The sequence below is a fragment of the Podarcis liolepis genome (genome assembly GCF_965112155.1).
Source record: "Podarcis liolepis genome assembly, chromosome: 5".
Classification (NCBI taxonomy): Eukaryota; Metazoa; Chordata; class Lepidosauria; order Squamata; family Lacertidae; genus Podarcis; species Podarcis liolepis.
In genome coordinates this window covers 92,926,852-92,947,743 of record NC_139556.1, presented here as the reverse complement: position 1 = coordinate 92,947,743, position 20,892 = coordinate 92,926,852, and the positions used below count along the sequence as shown (strand labels likewise).

Here is a 20,892-nt window from a genome sequence, read left to right as displayed (position 1 = left end):
AATGTGGGAAGTTGGTGGGCTGCCTGACAGCTACGATTTCAAAATGACCACAGTACTCTGAATAAACACTTATGTTTTCATTATTCATGAAACCTAACCATTAGCTGGATACCTTGAAAGCTACTGTGGATGGAACTGCTTCTGAGTTAGAAGCGATGAGGATGAATGTAGCTAACCTTAAAAAGGAAATCCAAGAGAAAACTTTAAGGTAGGCATTATAAATGGTGAGATGACTGCTTAGTTATTTAAAAAATACTTATGTAACAAGTACTAGAAGAATAGATACAGTGGTGCCCCGCAAGACGAATGCCTCGCAAGACGAAAAACTCGCTAGACGAAAGGGTTTTTCGGTTTTGCGTTGCTTCGCTAGACGAATTTCCCTTTGGGCTTGCTTTGCAAGACGAAAACATCTTGCGCTTTTTTTAAAAAGCCGCTTGAAGAGGCGCAGTTGCGACGGACCGTGCTTCGCAAGACGAAAAACATCGCAAGACGAAAAGACTCACGGAACGAATTCTTTTCGTCTTGCGAGGCACCACTGTACTTTAGACAATGATGAAAAGCAATGGCATGGGCAGAGTCACAAATATGACTATTTAACATTTACTGAACCATTTTTTGTTAGCTAGGTGTTTTTTTTAAAAGTCTTAGGGAAACTTCAGGACTTGGAGTATAGTTTAGGACAAGGTGCCGTATTACCTGGATGGTAAACATTGTCTCCCCTACCTCCCCAGCTAGAATTTATTCTCTTGTCTTCTCTTTTCCATACCAATCTGTAGATTCTCTCTGAATGCTACAGTATTCCATCCATTCTCTTCTACATTCTGGAAAAGTATAAGAGTTGACCAGGAAATTCCCAATTCCATTTTTGATAAAGCTTTAAAGGTGTTTCCTGATTCATATCTTAATATGTGATAAGCTATTAAGTGTAATAAAACTATCTGATTTATTTTGTCTTTAAACTATATCAAAACAATGGCTGAAATTTGGGCTCCTTACTAAGTAAGTTGTTAGAGGTCCTAAATAGCAAATTACATTTCTTAGAGTTACATGTAGTTTATATTAATTTGAGGGTTAGGGATATTAGCTCCAGTTTTCTCTTTTGAAAATTATATGTAACTTTCCTTCTCACCCCATAAATCTGTGCTCAGACTAAACGTGATAAAGGACCAGAATGACAGTCTTGCGAGTAAACTGAAATATGTGACAAACCAAGCACTGACTTTAGAAGAAAAAGCAGCCAGAATGGAAGAGCTCCTGAAAGAGAAAGAGAAAAGTGTCAAGGTAAAAGCAAATATATATAAAAAGCATACTTTCTTTCACTGTTACCAGCAGTTTGTCAAAGTGCCATTGGACATGGATACCTTTGACAATTTGGTTTCAGTTTTTATATGTTACTTTACAGAAATATTTGTTGTCCATGTGAGCTCTATCTGATTAATCATTTCCGCAATACTTTGAACTTCCATTAAGAACCGAGATAAACGTATAAGAAATTTTGAGATGAAAACCTGTAAGATCAGGTGTATGCCAGACAAATGTGTTTTGACTGAATTGGGAATGAGATTCACAGAGGAAAGAGAATCAGCAGTTCTAAGGTGAAGGAACTCAAATGTTATAACAAGCACCACAAAAGCAAAAATCCTTAAATCACCCAATGAATCACAGAGGATGTAAGGAAAGTCTAGTCATTATTTCCACATGGGATTTTTTTAATAAGTAATTTAAGGAAAACCTATAATAATGATCCTTACAGGAACTGTTCATACGAAGAAGCATGAAAGGTATTTTAATCACTATTCAGTTGTGCAAAGCTTTAACATTCTGGATGACATTATTTCTGGTCTAAGAGGCTCACAATCAATGCCTGTTATAAAATCATACAATTATAGAGTTGGAAGGGACCACAAGGGTCATCCAATCCAATCCCCTGCAATGCAGGAATCTTTAGTCCAATGTGGGGCTCAAACTCAACGACCCTGAGATTAAGAGTCTCGTGCTACTGACTGAGCTGTGCCAGAATCTTCATAAGGAACTTGAGTATCAACAATCTGTATAGACACAAGAGGTAGATTAGTTCCCTTGCTAGCACTGACAAAATATTTTATTGAAATTACTTAAGATGGGAACACAGCTCAGTTGTCTCCACTCCTTAAGCTTAGCAGCCAGTCTTCCAAAATGGCTATTTTTGCATAATGGTACTGATCTTGTAGTATTGGTGAGACAACATGGACCGGTTTGTGACACTGGACTGTGCTCTATTCTAAATGCTAATTTTTTGGCATATGATACTATAACACTAGACCTCAAGTGACTTCATAATTCAACAAGAAGCACTTTAAATTCTTCTTTGAACTTAAGTATAGAATTTTCTAAATGTGGATTAATAGTAGTTGAATTAAAATAACAATAAGGCAGAGAACCTGAAAGCACTGAAATGAAACAACCTGACTGCAGACTGCAAGAGATTATCCGTAATATTCTTAGGAGGGCAGCTAAACCATGTGCAGTGCTTCTTTCCTTACACAGGAAGTGGATAACCCGAGAGCATAGCAGTTCCACAGCTGAGGGGTGATAGTTTAACTAGGATGAACAATGTCTGTAATGTGTTAGTCATAAGTACGCTTTCCATCAAAATTAGCCATGCATGTCTATTTGCCACATCTATTAATTCATGGTGAAAAGATATGGGCAGGAAATAATGCACTCAAAATTGCTTTCTTTCCATTTGAGCTCCTGTTCCTCAGTGGCTGCCCCAGTCTCCCTTGTAGGAAAGCAGTGTTGCTGGGACTGAATCTCATTTAACTCACTGTATGTTTTAGGATCTCTATGTGTTATTAAAATATCTGAATTAAGGTCTTAATCATTTAGAAAGAATGAGATCTCATTTCAGTCAAAGTGAATTATATTTTTGTGTTCAGTTATGGTAATTGCTAACAGTGTTTTGTAGATTAGTGGATGAATAATTCTTACGGACATAGTGGTCTGCCCTTTAGGTAGATGAGAGAGATGAGAGAGATAGAATTGGCTGAGTGGTTGTCTTTCAGGTAACACTTTGCAACAGTGGGAGTGAGAGTGGGAATAGCCTATCTCTAGAAAGAAGAGGGAGAGGCATGATGGAGGTGTCAGATAAGGGGTGGCCTTGGTGCCAGAGCAGAATGGGTGCATATCCCAAAGAGGGACAGACCCACCCAAGGTAACTAATCTTAACTCTGGTTAAACTTAAAAGTGCATCCTTGTGTAGTCATTTACATTCTTAGGGTGCTTTCTGGTTATCACTGTTTCGCTGGTAGAATTCAGAATGAATGCTTAATAAATAGCGAGTGTCATATAACCTCCATGCAAACATTCTACAAACAAATTGGTCACCTGGAAGCAACCTTGGAATTGGAAAGATTGATAAAGCAACAGATAGCACAGCATTCACATTTTGAACGTTTTTAACACCATTAGGAGAGAGAGGCACTGGAACAACATCTGCGAGACAAACAGTTCAAAAGAATTAAGGAGCTGCAGAAACTTAAAGACAAGGAGAAGTGTCGCACAGCTGAAATAGATGGACGCAAAGGACAGCTGAAAAACCTACACAGTCGCTTATGCCGGGTGGATGCTGAGACACTCAAACAACAAGAACTCATGTATAAGCAGGTAAGGGATAACAACGTGTGTGTGTGTGTGTGTGTGTGTGTGTGTGTGTCAGCAAAGGGACATCTGCTGCAAGAGAGGGTTTTTAAAAAGAACGGGAAAGCAGAGGTAGACATTTAAGAACTGGAAGAACACCACGGGCTGAGCACTCCTAATTCTTAAACATTCACTTTTGACAGGTGTCCCCTTCCTGATAAATTTCTCCTTTCTTAGCACAGTCTCCTAGACTTTGTGATTTGAAATCCAGCTGTGCTGTTGATGATGGCAGAAGCCAAAAATGGTCAAGAAATCATTTTAAGCCTTTCACTGACATACATATAATTGCGTGTATATTTTCATTGTGTAGTTCTGACAAAATCTAAATCAGAAGTGTTTGCAAAATACAGTATTAAGAAAGAGAATATTTATTTGAGTTCATAGTTAATAAAGTTATTGTTTTGTCCTTCAGTTATAAAATATATTTATCTGATAGTAAGTGTCATTGATATTAGAGGAAGCTATTTCTAAAAAGGAAAAAAAAATCCATTTACTTGGAGACTAATTCCATTTACCTCCAAGTAAATATGTTTGGAATGGGATTGTATGATTTCCAAATCAGCTTTTTGCTATGGCTCCTCTGAACCATGGCTGCTTCAGGGTAAATTTTTGAAGCGATACAAGAGATGAACATGCCCAAATCCTGTTATTTGTTAATGGGATTTGTATGCATAACTCCTATGCACCACTTTGAAAATTTACCCCTTTTTATCAGCATCTACTGGTAGTGGTAAGATTGCTACTCAGCTGTAAGCCTCCCTAAAGCAGACTCTCTCTGGGTTGGGGACTCTTTGTTATATTTTTAGAAGATTACTTGGGAGCCAACATTTCACACCATCCATTTTAAGACACTCTACAAATGAGAAGGCCTATAGGCCTGAAACAATTGTACAGGAACAATTACTTAATTAGGTGCCTGTCCTACAGCTAATTTTTTTGTGTTAATGTTTTAGCATGTATAGAAATGACTCTAATTGTTTGCTTTTCAGCCTCTCTGTTCATTTTATTTCTTGCCTAAAATATTTTTAACAGGATTTTTACATACAGCAAGTTGAGAGAAGGCTGTCACGCTTGCATGGGGAGCTTAACACAGATGAGAAGCAAGTTTTAGAAGCAAAAGTTGCTGAACTTTCGAAGATAGCAGAAGAAAAGAAACAAGCATACAATACTCTACAAGCACAGCAGAAGAAACTCCAGGTAGTATGGCTTTTCATCTCATGGGATTGCACCTACAGCGATGATTACCGTATTTTTCGCTCCATTGGACGCACCGGACCATAGGACGCACCGGACCATAGGAGGGGGAGAACAGGGAAAAAATTTTTTTTCTTGTTCTCCCCCTCTAAAACAAGGTGCGTTCAAGGTACATTCACCAGAGCTTGTGGGGCTGGCGGTGGGGGGAAGCGCTGCTTTCCCCCACCGCCAGCCTCAAAGATCTCTGAAGCCTTTGGAGCGCAGTGCCCCGCTGCCCTGCAGAGGTTTGCGCGCAGCCGTCCCCAAGCTAGAGCAGCGAGACGGAGCCCTCCGTCTCGCTGTTCTGGCTTGGGAACAGCCTTGCTAGCTTCTGCAGGACAGCGGGGTGAAGGCACCCCGCTGCCCTGGAGAGGTTTGCGCGCAGCCGTCCCCAAGCTAGAGCAGAGTGACGGAGCCCTCCGTCTCGCTGTTCTGGCTTGGGAACAGCCTTGCTAGCCTCTGCAGGACAGCGGGGTGAAGGCACCCCGCTGCCCTGGAGAGGTTTGCGCGCAGCCGTCCCCAAGCTAGAGCAGCGAGACGGAGCCCTCCGTCTCGCTGTTCTGGCTTGGGAACAGCCTTGCTAGCGTCTTCAGGACAGCGGGGTGAAGGCACCCCGCTGCCCTGGAGAGGTTTGCGCGCAGCCGTCCCCAAGCTAGAGCAGAGTGACGGAGCCCTCCGTCTCGCTGTTCTGGCTTGGGAACAGCCTTGCTAGCCTCTGCAGGACAGCGGGGTGAAGGCACCCCGCTGCCCTGGAGAGGTTTGCGCGCAGCCGTCCCCAAGCTAGAGCAGCGAGACGGAGCCCTCCATCTCGCTGTTCTGGCTTGGGAACAGCCTTGCTAGCGTCTTCAGGACAGCGGGGTGAAGGCACCCCGCTGCCCTGGAGAGGTTTGCGCGCAGCCGTCCCCAAGCTAGAGCAGAGTGACGGAGCCCTCCGTCTCGCTGTTCTGGCTTGGGAACAGCCTTGCTAGCCTCTGCAGGACAGCGGGGTGAAGGCACCCCGCTGCCCTGGAGAGGTTTGCGCGCAGCCGTCCCCAAGCTAGAGCAGCGAGACGGAGCCCTCCGTCTCGCTGTTCTGGCTTGGGAACAGCCTTGCTAGCCTCTGCAGGACAGCGGGGTGAAGGCACCCCGCTGCCCTGGAGAGGTTTGCGCGCAGCCGTCCCCAAGCTAGAGCAGCGAGACGGAGCCCTCCGTCTCGCTGTTCTGGCTTGGGAACAGCCTTGCTAGCCTCTGCAGGACAGCGGGGTGAAGGCACCCCGCTGCCCTGGAGAGGTTTGCGCGCAGCCGTCCCCAAGCTAGAGCAGCGAGACGGAGCCCTCCGTCTCGCTGTTCTGGCTTGGGAACAGCCTTGCTAGCCTCTGCAGGACAGCGGGGTGAAGGCACCCCGCTGCCCTGGAGAGGTTTGCGCGCAGCCGTCCCCAAGCTAGAGCAGCGAGACAGAGCCCTCCGTCTCGCTGTTCTGGCTTGGGAACAGCCTTGCTAGCCTCTGCAGGACAGCGGGGTGAAGGCACCCCGCTGCCCTGGAGAGGTTTGCGCGCAGCCGTCCCCAAGCTAGAGCAGCGAGACGGAGCCCTCCGTCTCGCTGTTCTGGCTTGGGAACAGCCTTGCTAGCCTCTGCAGGACAGCGGGGTGAAGGCACCCCGCTGCCCTGGAGAGGTTTGCGCGCAGCCGTCCCCAAGCTAGAGCAGCGAGACGGAGCCCTCCGTCTCGCTGTTCTGGCTTGGGAACAGCCTTGCTAGCCTCTGCAGGACAGCGGGGTGAAGGCACCCCGCTGCCCTGGAGAGGTTTGCGCGCAGCCGTCCCCAAGCTAGAGCAGCGAGACGGAGCCCTCCGTCTCGCTGTTCTGGCTTGGGAACAGCCTTGCTAGCCTCTGCAGGACAGCGGGGTGAAGGCACCCCGCTGCCCTGGAGAGGTTTGCGCGCAGCCGTCCCCAAGCTAGAGCAGCGAGACAGAGCCCTCCGTCTCGCTGTTCTGGCTTGGGAACAGCCTTGCTAGCCTCTGCAGGACAGCGGGGTGAAGGCACCCCGCTGCCCTGGAGAGGTTTGCGGCAGCCGTCCCCAAGCTAGAGCAGCGAGACGGAGCCCTCCGTCTCGCTGTTCTGGCTTGGGAACAGCCTTGCTAGCCTCTGCAGGACAGCGGGGTGAAGGCACCCCACTGCCCTGGAGATGTTTGCGCGCAGCCGTCCCCAAGCTAGAGCAGCGAGACGGAGCCCTCCGTCTCGCTGTTCTGGCTTGGGAACAGCCTTGCTAGCCTCTGCAGGACAGCGGGGTGAAGGCACCCCACTGCCCTGGAGAGGTTTGCGGCAGCCGTCCCCAAGCTAGAGCAGCGAGACGGAGCCCTCCGTCTCGCTGTTCTGGCTTGGGAACAGCCTTGCTAGCCTCTGCAGGACAGCGGGGTGAAGGCACCCCACTGCCCTGGAGATGTTTGCGCGCAGCCGTCCCCAAGCTAGAGCAGCGAGACGGAGCCCTCCGTCTCGCTGTTCTGGCTTGGGAACAGCCTTGCTAGCCTCTGCAGGACAGCGGGGTGAAGGCACCCCACTGCCCTGGAGAGGTTTGCGGCAGCCGTCCCCAAGCTAGAGCAGCGAGACGGAGCCCTCCGTCTCGCTGTTCTGGCTTGGGAACAGCCTTGCTAGCCTCTGCAGGACAGCGGGGTGAAGGCACCCCACTGCCCTGGAGAGGTTTGCGCGCAGCCGTCCCCAAGCTAGAGCAGCGAGACGGAGCGCTCCGCAGTGCTCCGTCTTCCTGTTCTGCCTTTGGGCTTAGCGGCGCAGCCTGCATTCGCTCTATAGGACGCACACACATTTCCCCTTAATTTTTGGAGGGGAAAATGTGCGTCCTATAGAACGAAAAATACGGTAATTTATAGCCCACATAATGGTCTAATGTAACTCATTGTTTGGAACTCAGCACATTTGTCCTCAGCCAATATCAGGACAGAGGTGTGGTTGGGAATGCCAGTTCTATAGGGGGAGATCTAATATAGTATGAGCAGGCATCCTTGCACACTTCTCTTTCCTCTTCTCTAGAGGATCAGGGACCATTTGAAGCAGATTTTGGGGGTGCTTGGGGAATGCTGGAGTGGGGAAAAGAGAAACTAGACATCTTGTGGTAGTAGGTTTCTGTTATGCAAGCAGATGGACATCAGTAGATGTCACCCATGTGTCTGGGCTTCTTGGAAGAAGGAAGGGGTTTAAATGTAATCTCAGATGCCTGAGACCTAAATACATTTTGCTCAGGTAAGGATCTGGGATGTGGCAAGGGTCTACTGATAACAAAACAGTATTTATGACCAAACTAAAAGCAACTCTTTTTTTCTTTCTTTCAGAATGACATCCATTTTATCAAGTTGGCTATGACTAAGACTGGAGAAGAAATGGCTGGCTTGACAACCAGAGTAGATGAGCTAAATCTTTTCACTGAAAAATCAGAGAAGCTACTAAAAAAAGCCAGAGCAGATAAGCAGGTATAAATAAAAATAATTATTATAATGCTGACCCGCACAGATTCTTGTGTTCTTTGCACTGACAGACTGTCCATGGCCCTTGGGCATACCTAAATTGACGTGTCACAAGTTTGGAAACCAAACTATTATAAAAAAAAAGTTACATCTCAGGAGGCTTTGGATTTAGTGCTGAATATGCTTTTTCTTTTGCCAACTGAAGGATATGTTGATTGAAGATAACCTCCTGAAACTGGAGCTGAAACGTGTAAGAGATACCCTGTACAACAAGGCGGAGCAAGTTCTTTCCCTTGAAAAACGGAAGCAGCAACTTCAAACGGCAATGGAAGAAAGAACTGCGGATATCAAAGTTCATAAGGCAATGATTGAGACACAGATAAGGATAATAGAGCAGGAGCGTCAGACTTTGAGGTATTTGCCCTATGTGCTGCGTGGAGGTGGGAATGGATTTCTCTTTTCAAGGAAACACATGATATTGAAGGAATCACTTTGGAAGACCAACTTTATACTTGCTGCCTTTCTCAGCCTTGGTAGTTAGCTAATTACTGATGTACCTGTGTGATTGGTTGTCAGGAATTGCTATTACTTTGCTGCTTCTAAATTTCCTTGTACAAGAACTCTAGACAGAAGCAAACACACTCAATACTTATTCTCAGGCAGGGTTCTGCTACTAGGAGCCTGCTTTTATGCCTGCCTGCTTGCTTGCTTGTTTATCGCATTTGCACCCTACCTTTCTATAAAAATGTAAATCAGCAAAGGGCCCAATAAAGGCTAGCTACAGTCAGTTACAGAAACCAAGATACGAGCTTCAAGGACCTGGTTTTCTACAGCTTTAAGAAATCGGGAAGTAAGAATCTTTGTGCAGCGGGTGGTTAAAGCCAAGTGGGAAATGAACACTCAACCAGCTGATTTGGCAGCCCTTTTTTCCATTCTCCTCCTTCCATCCACAGCCCACGCAATAGGAAATTAGAGTGATTTAGTGTGACTGGAGCTTAACCCCTCGCCAAGCAGGCAGGCTCTGTGTGTTTTTCCTGTGATAATTACATGACTAATTGGCACTTGCATATAATTTGATTTGGGGTTGCTTCCTGCTGTTGCTTATTCTCTCTGAGCAGTGGCAATATTAAGATACAATCAGCAGGGGGCAGCTTCTGCAGCTGTAAGACTGAAATGCCAAACCTTTAAATATTTGGGTAAGGTTCCTTGGATGGCAGCTCCCCACGATGCAGGAATTTGCAATGTAATGTTGAATTTGTCTCCTTCTGTGTGTGGGGATTTGAGACAACTGTGAGTCGGGAGGACTGGGTACCAACAGCAACTACAATAGATGGGTATACCACTAGCCTCAGTACTGTGCTCTCTGTTTTTAATAGCGACATCATCCACTCTGCTATAGGGTTCACACACAGTCTCACTAAAGGGAAGAGGTCCCCCAAGGATGCATCTAGATGGGTAGCATTTGGAAAGTCTTTTACCAAGGCAGCACAGACTTCATCTCAATCTGCAATTGTTAAATTTAACAAAAGAAAAGTAGCTTTTGTTAACGGAAAAATCCGAGGGCTCCCTTGGACAAAAAACAAAGACACCAACCAGGATAACTTGGAGCAAAACAGCAGCCTGTAGGCTTGGCCTTTATTGAACTGTTGCAACAGGGTGCTCCCCTCACTTGCAGGAGAGAGGAAAGACACAGAAAAATGGTGTGCAAGGCCTTATAAAAACTTTTGAAATTCCCACCCTGTAGATTAAGACCACCCCCAGAAACATCATGCATACATCACAGAAAGGAGGGGTTGAGGGAGGAGTTGTGGTGGTAACCTGAGTGTCCTGTCACCTGGCTGGTTCCCCCTTACCCCCTCCCCATGAGTACTTTCCAGGTGACAAAGGGGAGTTTCCAGTTTCCTGCCCCCAGTGGGAAGCTCTGATCATTGTCCTTTGTTCCAGTCCATGCTGAATCCACTCCCATATGCAAGTTCTTTGTGATCTTGATTGTCTTCTGTCTAGGACCATCAGGGTTGGCATAGCAACTGGGCAGGGCTCCTGTGGATGTGCTGGTATGCTCAAGGGATTATGGTGGCCTGTATCAAACCTTCCCCATTTTGTAGTCCTTCCTTCATGGAGTAAAATAAAAGTGGAACAGTGCAAATCCGATGTATGGTTGCTTTTCTATGAATTTATAACAAAGCATAGCGTATGTAGTGTGTGAGTGTGAGTGTGTGTGAAGTTTGTACAAACTGAATGATGGGGGGGGGGTTCCTGCAACACTATGAAATAGGACAGTTCTCTGCCCCAAACCATCTCCTCTCAAAGCGGCTTCTCCTCACTAGATGAGCTGATGGCCAGGATTTTGTGCATACATTTGTATGTAGTTTGTAGCCCTGCTCTTACTTGGCAGTCACAGGAAAATCAAAAAGACATTTCAAAGAAAGAATCACATATGTCTGTGGAAGCTCCATGGTCCGGGTAGGAGGGACTGCCGGGAAACCCAATCTCAGTGATGCACAAAGGCTTTCCCCTCTAGCCTTCAGCACTGTCCATATGTTCTATGGACATGGATGGGCCTGTAGGTTTAATAGCCTTTTTCCTCTGCTGATTGGAAAGGAGGATCTTTGTGGAATGCTCTCCTCAGGGAAATGCACCTGGCACCATCATAGTCGGGCTAAGAAAATTTTATTTACCTAGGCTTTAGGTGCTTAAGTTAGCCTCTGCTGTGCTGTTAATCTTTCAGTGGGGTATAGTAGGATTTGTTTTTCTTACTGTTGGTTGAACAATTTAGATTTGTATTGTATGTTTTTTTAAAATTGCTTTTAATTGCTTTTACTTGCTTGTATTTTATTTTGCTGTAAAGTTGCTTTGAGTTTTCTTTTGTATAAAGCAAGTAATAAAAGTGAAACATAATAAAATAATAATTACTTTCAAGTCAAGCCCCAGTACCCCCAACAGGTGTACCTGATTTCTTAGGAAACGTCGTCTCACTTATTTATGACCAAGAGTTAAATGATTTTCTTTCAAACCTGTTAGTCATTTTCTCCTATTCTTCTCAAATCAGTTCTGAGTTTCATGAGCGACTGGGTAAAATTGAGAAATTGAAGAGCAGATATGAAATCATTACCGTTGTCATGATGCCCCCAGAAGGAGAAGAGGAGAAATCTCACACTTATTATGTCATCAAGGTAACCTTCCAGCTCGGATGCTGCCCATGAGCTTGTCGAATTATCCATACTTCATCTCCAATCTCTGCTGATTTCATTACTGGGTATCCTGCATCTATCCAGTGTGAGATTGGACTATGGGTTGGTTCCTAACTTCCTGATCTGCCACTTCAATTTAGAGATCACTCAAGTAATCTCATGAATTTGAGGGATTGTGCAATCATCCCAAGTGTAAATGAGAGAAAATATCCACAACCATCTTCAAAATCAGAAGGAATAGACAGGGAGGTGGGCCAAACAACCTTTTTGTAGTATTTCTGACTACACTTGTTATTGAAGAAGGAAAATGTGGCACTTTTGATATTGGCCTAGGAAGCAGAAGTGTGTGTTGCCATTCAGCCTAATCTTTCCACTGGTGGGCAGGGCATGTTACAGTTTCAGTGCCATTTAACAGTAAGGGTGTTGCTTTATAAGAAGAGTCTGTGGTCAAAACCTTGAGAGAGGTTTCATGTGACCATGTGCGTGGTGTCTCAGAAAAGGCTGGGGGGGGGGGGAACTAAACATGTTTATTTGTTTTCAGAAGTTATGAACCATAACAAAATCTCCATCACTCCTCCCCTCCCCTTGGATCAACCTTTTCATTGGGTCCTGATCCAAAGTTGGTAGACTGGAGTCAGATAAAATGACTTCATTGGCCACTGTTTGACCATAAACCTACACTTGGTTAGGGCTTGTTAGCAGCCCCTTCCCCATTTAACTGAACTCTGATTTATTCAGCTGTTTTAGGCATTCTTTTGAACTGAATAGGTTGCACATTCTCTCCCCCTGCTTTTTCATAGCTCCCTCACACACTTTTCCTGCATACCTCATTCAAAACATGCTGGGTACTATTCATAGGGTTTTAGCTGCACTTTCGCCTGCCCTTCTGCAAAGTTGTTTTTAAGAAAGTTTGCTGTTGATTCACGCAAGCCTAGAAATCTTTGCATATGTCCAGATTTTCACCCAGGATTGAAAACAAGCAGTGTTATGAGGTGTTATTAGACAATATGCACTTGTGCTTAACTACTTACCCCTTTCTGATAGAGGATTCACAAAACCCTCCAAGTCTCCCTATTTTCCAGGGACAGTCCTGGATTTACAGAAGCTGTCCCAGTTTCTGATTTGATCCCAGAAGGTACCAATTTTTCTTACGACGTCCCTATTTTCATCAGAGAAATGTTGGAGAGTATGGAGTTATGTGACCCCCCAAGCCAAGGAGATAAGTAACTATACAACCTTAAGAAGACATCTGAAGGCAGCCCTGTATAGGTTTTTTAAAAAATGTTTAATGTTTTATTATGTTTTTATATATGTTGGAAGTTGCGCAGAGTGGCTGGGGCAATCCAGTCAGATGGGTGGGGTATAAATAATAAAATTGTTGTTGTTGAATAGGATGTCCCTCTTTCATTGGAGAAATGATGGAGGGTATGGATTCTTTAATAAATACCCAAGTGTAATACTGCAGTGTAAGGCAGATGGGGACTGGGTATTAATCTTGAGATTCTGAAATCTGTCAATAGTGATTTTTCTTCTTTCAAGGCTGCCCAGGAAAAGGAAGATCTTCAGCGTGAGGGAGACGATTTGGATGCAAAGATCCAGCTAGCTGAGAAAGAATGTATTGCCCTAGAGAATACTATGCATGTGCTTAATAACTGCAACAGCAACTATCGAGACACATTCAAGGCAGTCACAGAGAAAAGTAAGTAAGTAGGGTAAAAGGCTAAAGTCCAAGAGCAAAGGGAGATCAGGAAAGGACTCTACTTACTAACTGCTCTGCCACAAACACTGCAATGTAATTTGCTTTTTTAGTCCTTCTAGGCTCAGAACATGCAATCTTTTCTATGTGATGCAGTGGAGTTATGGATGAAGAAGATCCGAGTTCAAATCTTTGCACAACCATGAGCCTCACTGCATCACCTGGGGCTGGAAATGCTTGAGCTACCTAAAAAGATGTTGGATCATTGGGACTTGAAATGCAGGTTGCATTAAACAACATAGTTCCTTCCAGTGATTTCAGATGTACCTTTTTCTCAGAAGCAATCGTTTCCTAAGTATAAAAGGCAGGTTTAATTACAACACAAGTAGGCTATGCTACTTACACTGAAAGTGTAGCAGACTACAATACCACAATACAAACTAGTTTGGAAAACAAACTAAATTGGAACTTTAAAATCTCCCCCTTTTATTTGTGCCTGAATATTAAAACAGTGTTTTGATGACAGAGAAAGCATTTGCAGTTAACTTTTGCTCCCTCTGCTGGTTCTATTACTTTATTATTATGCCATCTTCATTAATAAGTTGCGAGGATTTTTGAAAAACTGCCATGTTAGGCAGTTTTAAGAGAGGAGCTTCTTTAGCATTTATTAGATAAGGCATTAAAATGATATTTGAGTTGACCATAGAGCTGGTTCACACAACACAGTAAGCTATGCTATGATTTAGCAAGACTGAACATGCAGACTCCCAGGGACCCAGGAGTTCACAGATACTTTGTTCTGCACCAATCCCTTTTACCACCCTTAGATGTGATGTGTCATCTGAATTTTGATTTGCAGTTAGGGTCTCCCTGAACTAATTACAAGCTGCAACCAAGAACAAACCTAGAAAGGACCAGAGGGGAGCAAAGCAAGAACAAGAACCTATTGGGGAACCTGCATATTCACACAGAGGCATAGTCTCCCTAAGTCAGTTTCACTTACTATGTTGTGCGAACCAACTTATGACTACAATCAACACTGAACCAGGGTTAATCAATGTCTCACATTAGGTCTGCATTAGCCCATAAACTTTTCAGTCAAGCACACTGCATAATATTGTCATTCAGATTAGTATAAGGTACTGTAAAAGCGAATTTGTGTAGATCTGATCACTTTTGACGTCTCATTGCAGACTAAATGTTTTGAAATGCATCAGTTTTGTTATGCTGGAAGCGATTCATGCAGTCTCCTTTGCTGGAACGCATATCCTTTCCACAGTCCATCATTAAATGAGTGTCCGAGACCTTTTAATAATTTAAACATTTTTAAATTAGTGCATGACTTTAACATCTGCTTCTGTTTCTGATCATGTTTACAGTTGATTGTGCCTGTAGCAGTGTGGACTTTTGCCACTTTTAAAAACCCTTGCTTAGTTTACTGTGGTTGGTTCCCTGTATTTATTTAATAGCTGTATTGGACTAGACTGGGTGTTTTTAAAGTAATTTTTCCTGTATGTTGCCTAGAGGTAAGGCAACCAATAAATTCAATAAATAATTGTATTTTTAATAGGTGAGGAGCATCAAGAGAAGCTGAAATTGGAAAACGAGAAAAGAGCTGCGGATGAGAAATACAGATACAAGAGAAGACAGATCAAGGAAATCCAGGAAGATATACAGGTAAAGAAACTTCTGTCTTAAGCTAAGTTTTAAGCCACTCTATAATCCTTATCCAAATTTAAACTTTTCTAGCAACTTTGTTCTTATATCTATCCACTTCCTCACACTGTGAGGTGCCACCTTTGCTTTGCAATTGGACAGGAAGAGGTGTAAAGGGAGGAATAGAATGAAGCAAATTCTGTGCAAATATCCTATGAAGAGTATTTATTCATTCCATATTTTGCAACTGTCACTGTCTTTCCTACCAGTTCTTTTGAAGTCGTGTAGATTTTAAATTGCTTTATATATTATTGCTTTATATCATATATATATATATATATATATATATAATTGCTTTATGTATTATGTTGGGAAAGATGGAGGGCACAAGGAGAAGGGGACGACAGAGGACGAGATGGTTGGACAGTGTTCTTGAAGCTACCAACATGAGTCTGACCAAACTGCGGGAGGCAGTGGAAGACAGGAGGGCCAGGCGTGCTCTGGTCCATGGGGTCACGAAGAGTCGGACACGACTAAACGACTAAACAACAACAACATATATTATGGCAGGAGAAAATCAGGACGGTACCCGCTTCCTCCAGTCCACGCGTTGGGTGTCACAAAACATAGGGACCAGGCCCTCTAGAAGTCAGTGTTGGTGATGCTATTGGTGATAAAACTGCACCTATGCATTTGATTACACAGATAGAGGCTCCTCTAAAAACATGAGAAGTAGCAATGCCATTTAAGAGTAGAAGTCGGAGGAAGGCATATTGTTCCAAACTACACAGCCCCTACTAATTGTGTTACCCTTTGTACATTTTTTGTACTTTTTTATTATGGAGTATGTCTTACCTGGTATATGACCCAGAAATTTCCAAGGGTGGAATATAAAGGAAGTAACAAGTAAATCACTAGTTCCTTGAGCTTTCTTCTAACTCTCATATCATACTGTTGTTCTCATTTTACAGATCTGAGTTACAACTCAAGAAAGAGAGAATGTGCCAATGTGTATTTTATTTTATTGTGTAGCATTTATTTATTGTTATGGATTTTTAAAATGGCTTCAAAACAGGTTTATGTACAAACTTGTATTTCTCCAGACCATGCAGGGTAATCTTGATACTCTTTTGAAAGAGGAGGCTCTCTGCAGAGAAAAAATACAAGAGAAAGAAGCACAAGCTTTGCAGTTAAGTAAAGACATAGATGACCAGAAGCCAAAACTAGAAAGAGCCACAAAACAGGTTAGTTTACATGAAGATAGCATTATCATTATTAAATGAATTGTTTCAATTTCAATAAAAAAAGAGAGAAACATTGTCCATTACTGCTAAAATATTTACTATATAAAATCTGTTAACATGAAATCTAATTGTTACCATAGCAGCATCGATTAAACAATACTTGTAATACTTTTCTGTCTAAAAAGGTCGCCCGAGTAACTAGAGAGATCCGAGCATTAAAGAGGACTCAATCAGAAACACAAGAAGAACAAGATATTGAACTTCGTTCATTGAAAGAGTTCAGCAGATCAATTGATATAATGCTGCACGAAGTTGCAGAATCAAATCCAGATTTGAACACAATACTTCAGAGATACTTCGAACAGGTACTCTCTCGTGTTGATAAATCTGCTTCCAAAAAACACCACCAAAAACTTTCAAAGACTTGCAGACCTTAAACCCACACCGCAAAATACGGCAATTTCAAAGGAATAGCCTAATATGAACTCGGTATGGTTGTTTATATCCAGTAATGGTTAATACCACAATACTTTTTTTTTAGGCTTCTCTCCAGCTTCAGATTTCTTCTCGGCTTAGCTTTCGGTCATCTCCTCACAGCTCATCCTCTTCAAATGTGTAAGTGCTATTATAAAAATGTTTTAATCTTTGTTACTGTATAGTGACCACAACATTTATCCAAAGAGGATGGGGGAAATGGTCTGTATGCAAGGTAACTAATCTTTCCTGACTGACCACTTGGCAGGAGCTATGAAGAGAACACACCAGTGACTCACTATTTCAGTGGGGAATAAAGGGGAGAGTTGATTTGTTACTGGTACCCTGCACACAAACTGTCACTAAATACAGCAAGTAGAACTTGATGATCTACTGGAAAAGGAGCCCCACTTAATTTTGGTCCTGACTTTTGACCAAAGAAAAGTCGTTCAGTGTTTATGGAGCTTACTTTTTCGGCTAGAGCAAAATACAACCATATTCACACTAGTATGACACTTAAATCACCCTCATGGAGTACAGTGGTACCCCGCAAGACGAATGCCTCGCAAGACGGAAAACCCGCAAGACGAAAGGGTTTTCTGTTTCGGAGGCGCTTCGCAAGACGAATTTCCCTATGGGCTTGCTTCGCAAGACGAAAGCCCATAGGGAAATCTCCGGGGACCTGTTTTAAATTGCTGGTGGTCGGGAGCAAAGACTTTCGCCCACAGCCGGCCTTCAGAAGAGGTCCTGGACCTCTTCTGAAGGCCGGCGGGGGGCAAAAGTCTTTGCTCCCCCCCGCCTGCCTTCCCGGGACAGCGGAGACTTCTCCGCTGCCCCGGGCGATCTTAAAATGCTGGCGGGCGGGCGGGAGCGAAGCGTTCGCTGCCGACCCCCAGCATTTTAAAATCTCCCCGGGACAGCAGAGAAGTCCCGCCCCGCTCGGGATGGCGGCGCAGAGCTGTCTGCCGTGCCGGGACAGCAGGCAGATCTGCGCCGGCATCCCGAGCGGGGCGGTAAGTCCCGCCCCGCTCGGGATGGCGACGCAGAGCTGTCTGCCGTCCCGGGATCAGCGCAGCTCTGCGCGGCCATCGGGAGCCGGGGGTGAAGCCCGCCCCGCTCCAGATTGCCGGCGCAAAGCTGTCTGCCGTCCCGGGACTGCAGGCACATCTGCGCCGCCATCCCAAGCGGGGCGCTAAGTCCTGCCCCGCTCTGGATGCCAGCGCAGAGCTGTTTGCCATCCCGGGACTGCAGGCAGATCTGTGCCGCCATCTCGAGCGGGGCGCTAAGTCCCGCCCCGCTCTGGATGCCGGCGCAGAGCTGTCTGCTGTCCCGGGACTGCAGGCACATCTGCGCTGCCATCCCAAGTGGGGCGCTAAGTCCCGCCCCGCTCTGGATGCCGGCGCAGAGCTGTCTGCCGTCCCGGGACTGCAGGCAGATCTGTGCCGCCATCCCGAGCGGGGCGCTAAGTCCCGCCCCGCTCTGGATGCCGGCGCAGAGCTGTCTGCCGTCCCGGGACTGCCATCCCGAGCGGGGCTAAGTCCCGCCCCGCTCTGGATGGCGGTGCAGATCTGCTTGCCGTCCCGGGATCAGCGAAGCGTTTGCTGCCGACCCCCAGCATTTTAAAATCTCCCCGTGTCCCGGGGAGATTTTAAAATGCTGGGGGTCGGCAGCGAAGCCCTTGTTCCCCCCCAGCCCCCCCAGCCTTCAGAAGCCCTTGTCCCCCCCCCCCAGCCTTCAGAAGAGGTCGGGGGACAGACTGTCCCCGGACCTGGTCTGAAGGCGGTTTCCCTAGGAACGCATTAATTGATTTTCAATGCATTCCTATGGGAAACCGTGCTTCGCAAGACGAAAAACTCGCAAGAAGAAAAAACTTGCGGAACGAATTAATTTCGTCTTGCGAGGCACCACTGTACTAAGGAAAGGAGCTTTAATTATTCTGTGAACCCCCGAGATCTTTGGATGAAGGGCGGTATACAAATTTAATTAAATAATTAGGCCAGGCATAGGCAAACTTGGCCCTCCAGATGTTTTGGGACTACAACTCCCATGTTCCCTAGCTAACAGGACCAGTGGTCAGGGAATTGTAGTCCCAAAACATCTGAAGGGCTGAGTTTGCCTGTGCCTGAATTAGGCCTTCAACAGCATCTAATATCTGGCACACTTTTCCCCTTGGATGGACTTCAAAGGCAGCAGCAAAGGAAAACAGGGCAGTATTCAGTGCTGGAGAAGACCCATTATTATTGAAATTTGTTAGTCACTTAATTTTTCCCAAAGCAACTTAAAACCAAACCAACAACCCCCAAATGCATTAAAACCAAGGGGCAGGGAGCGGACATTAAAAACATCCCACCCACTTCTAAAAGGCCACAGATAAAGGCCAAAGGCCTGGTTATAAAGTTTTTACCTGGCACCTAAATATATATAATGACGACGCCACAAGAGGGGAGAGCATGCCACAAACAGGGAGCCACTGCAGAAAAGGCCTGCTCTTATGTTTCCACTCCCCAGACCTCTCATGGAGGGGGCACATGAAGAAGGAAGGACCTTGATTATGATTGCAGGGTCTGGGTCGCTTCATATGGGAAGCGGTGGTCCATGTGTGACAAGCAATTGATAGCAGTAAAAATAAGCTTATTTCAACGATCCTTTTGAATGTGGTGTAAAATGGACTTTAAGGGGCCATTCTTGGCCTAATGCTTTCGGAGTGTTGCTTCATACCTTTAAACATACTGAGCTCATTTCAATAAGCTGTTTCTTAGCATGTGCTGAGGTCATCGCCTTTTGGTGGTGGTGGGGATCTTGACTGATTGGAGCAAGGTCTCACAACAGTCACAGCAAGTACAGTGGTACCTCGAGTTACATACGCTTCAGGTTAAGAACTTTGCTTCAGGATGAGAACAGAAATCGTGCTCTGGCGGCCCAGCAGCAGCAGGAGGCCCTATTAGCTAAAATGGTGCTTCAGGTTAAGAACAGTTTCAGGTTACGAACGGACCTCCGGAACGAATTAAGTACTTAACCCGAGGTACCACTGTACTGAGAAGTGATCCACCGAAGACACTATGGAATCAGGTAGTACAGGCCGGTAGAGCAGCATTGATCACCTGCCATGCGTGGTTCTTGGCTACCAAGAGAAAAGGGAGAAAGGTAGCAGGGGGCTTGGTGTGGTTGTAGAGGCAGGCGTGTCAGATTGGCCCTGCCGCTGTTCACTCCCTACTGCCATGCCCTTCCCTCTTGGTAGTAAGTAGCAGTGCAGAGGATTAGGAAGCAAAGTGAGCAGCACTGCCTCACTGGCCGCAACTGGAATCAGACAGTAGCAAAAGCAAGAACCTCACATGCCAAGAAGCGTAGCAAAGATAGGGAACAGCACCAAGAGTACTTTATGGGTGAGGCCATGCCAAGTTTACCACCGAGAAGACCCTGTCTTCTTCCCCTGCTGCTGGGACAAGTGCTCAGGGAGGTTCATTAATATCTTCCTGTACTGCTTAAGATAATCATGTAAGATTCAGTGGAGGGACCAAGGCAGGGACTTCTCTTTACATTTTTTTTTAAAAAAAGAAAGGATTTTTTTCACTGCTAATATGGATGTTACAACATCGTATTGTTTTCTGCAATATTCAAGATATATTTATAGTGTGACATCTTTCCTTTTGTCTTCTAGGTCCCCCAAGAGTTCAGCTTCATCTGGTGCTCAACTTAAAGTTGTATCTCTGACTTTGAGTCCCAATGCAGAAACTCTTTCACGTCCTTCTAGCCAAAGCAGCTTTTCTGGAACCTCTCGTAGCAAAAGCCCCAATTAGCTTTCAATGTTATACTGCAGGGAATGTCTCAGAGCTTTTAAAGACATAAATGATTTAATGTTTACCTACTATTTAGAAATACTAATTTGCTAAACTGCAAGTTTCTTTGTGGAGAAGTAATTTAAACATTGTTTACTTTGGGTTATATCAAACAAGCTGAGTTACTGGAAAATAGAATAAAAGTTGTTTTTTTAAAAAACCCTCAATGAACATGAAGTTATTTAATAATTTCAGTAGCCTAAGAAGACTGGCTTTAATGTTTCACATTTCTTCAGGTTTTTTAAAGATTCTGTAGCTTTAACTAATGGTAATCTTTAGAAAACAATATCAAACTGTGCTCCCCTGCCCTACCCGTCTCAATAAACTTCCTCTATTCATGACTCGGCTTAAGTAGCATCTTTCACTTAAAGATTCTGAGAGCGTTGGGGAAGTTTTCCTAAGTCTTCTTGCTTAAGAGGCCCCCTCTTGGC

At 44.9% G+C, this 20,892-nt stretch overlaps 1 protein-coding gene and 1 long non-coding RNA gene across 2 annotated transcripts in view; both read left to right on the top strand.

Moving 5' to 3' along the window:
- CCDC39 (coiled-coil domain 39 molecular ruler complex subunit) overlaps positions 1-20,802 on the top strand; it is a 30,058-nt gene extending 9,256 nt beyond the window's left edge. The window contains exons 8-20 of the mRNA XM_083504007.1: positions 105-208; positions 1,149-1,281; positions 3,451-3,645; positions 4,711-4,875; positions 8,233-8,370; positions 8,570-8,778; positions 11,414-11,537; positions 13,095-13,254; positions 14,822-14,928; positions 16,011-16,151; positions 16,337-16,516; positions 16,693-16,766; positions 20,284-20,802. Coding sequence (XP_083360133.1) covers positions 105-208; positions 1,149-1,281; positions 3,451-3,645; positions 4,711-4,875; positions 8,233-8,370; positions 8,570-8,778; positions 11,414-11,537; positions 13,095-13,254; positions 14,822-14,928; positions 16,011-16,151; positions 16,337-16,516; positions 16,693-16,766; positions 20,284-20,422 — 1,869 coding nt within the window. The 3' untranslated portion in view covers positions 20,423-20,802. The remainder of the gene's footprint in view (positions 1-104; positions 209-1,148; positions 1,282-3,450; positions 3,646-4,710; positions 4,876-8,232; positions 8,371-8,569; positions 8,779-11,413; positions 11,538-13,094; positions 13,255-14,821; positions 14,929-16,010; positions 16,152-16,336; positions 16,517-16,692; positions 16,767-20,283) is intronic.
- On the top strand, positions 18,541-20,165 carry LOC310707514. The gene is made up of 2 exons (XR_014526531.1): positions 18,541-19,471; positions 19,664-20,165. It is a non-coding gene; the product is annotated as an uncharacterized lncRNA (long non-coding RNA).
- Positions 20,803-20,892: the final 90 nt, after the last annotated feature.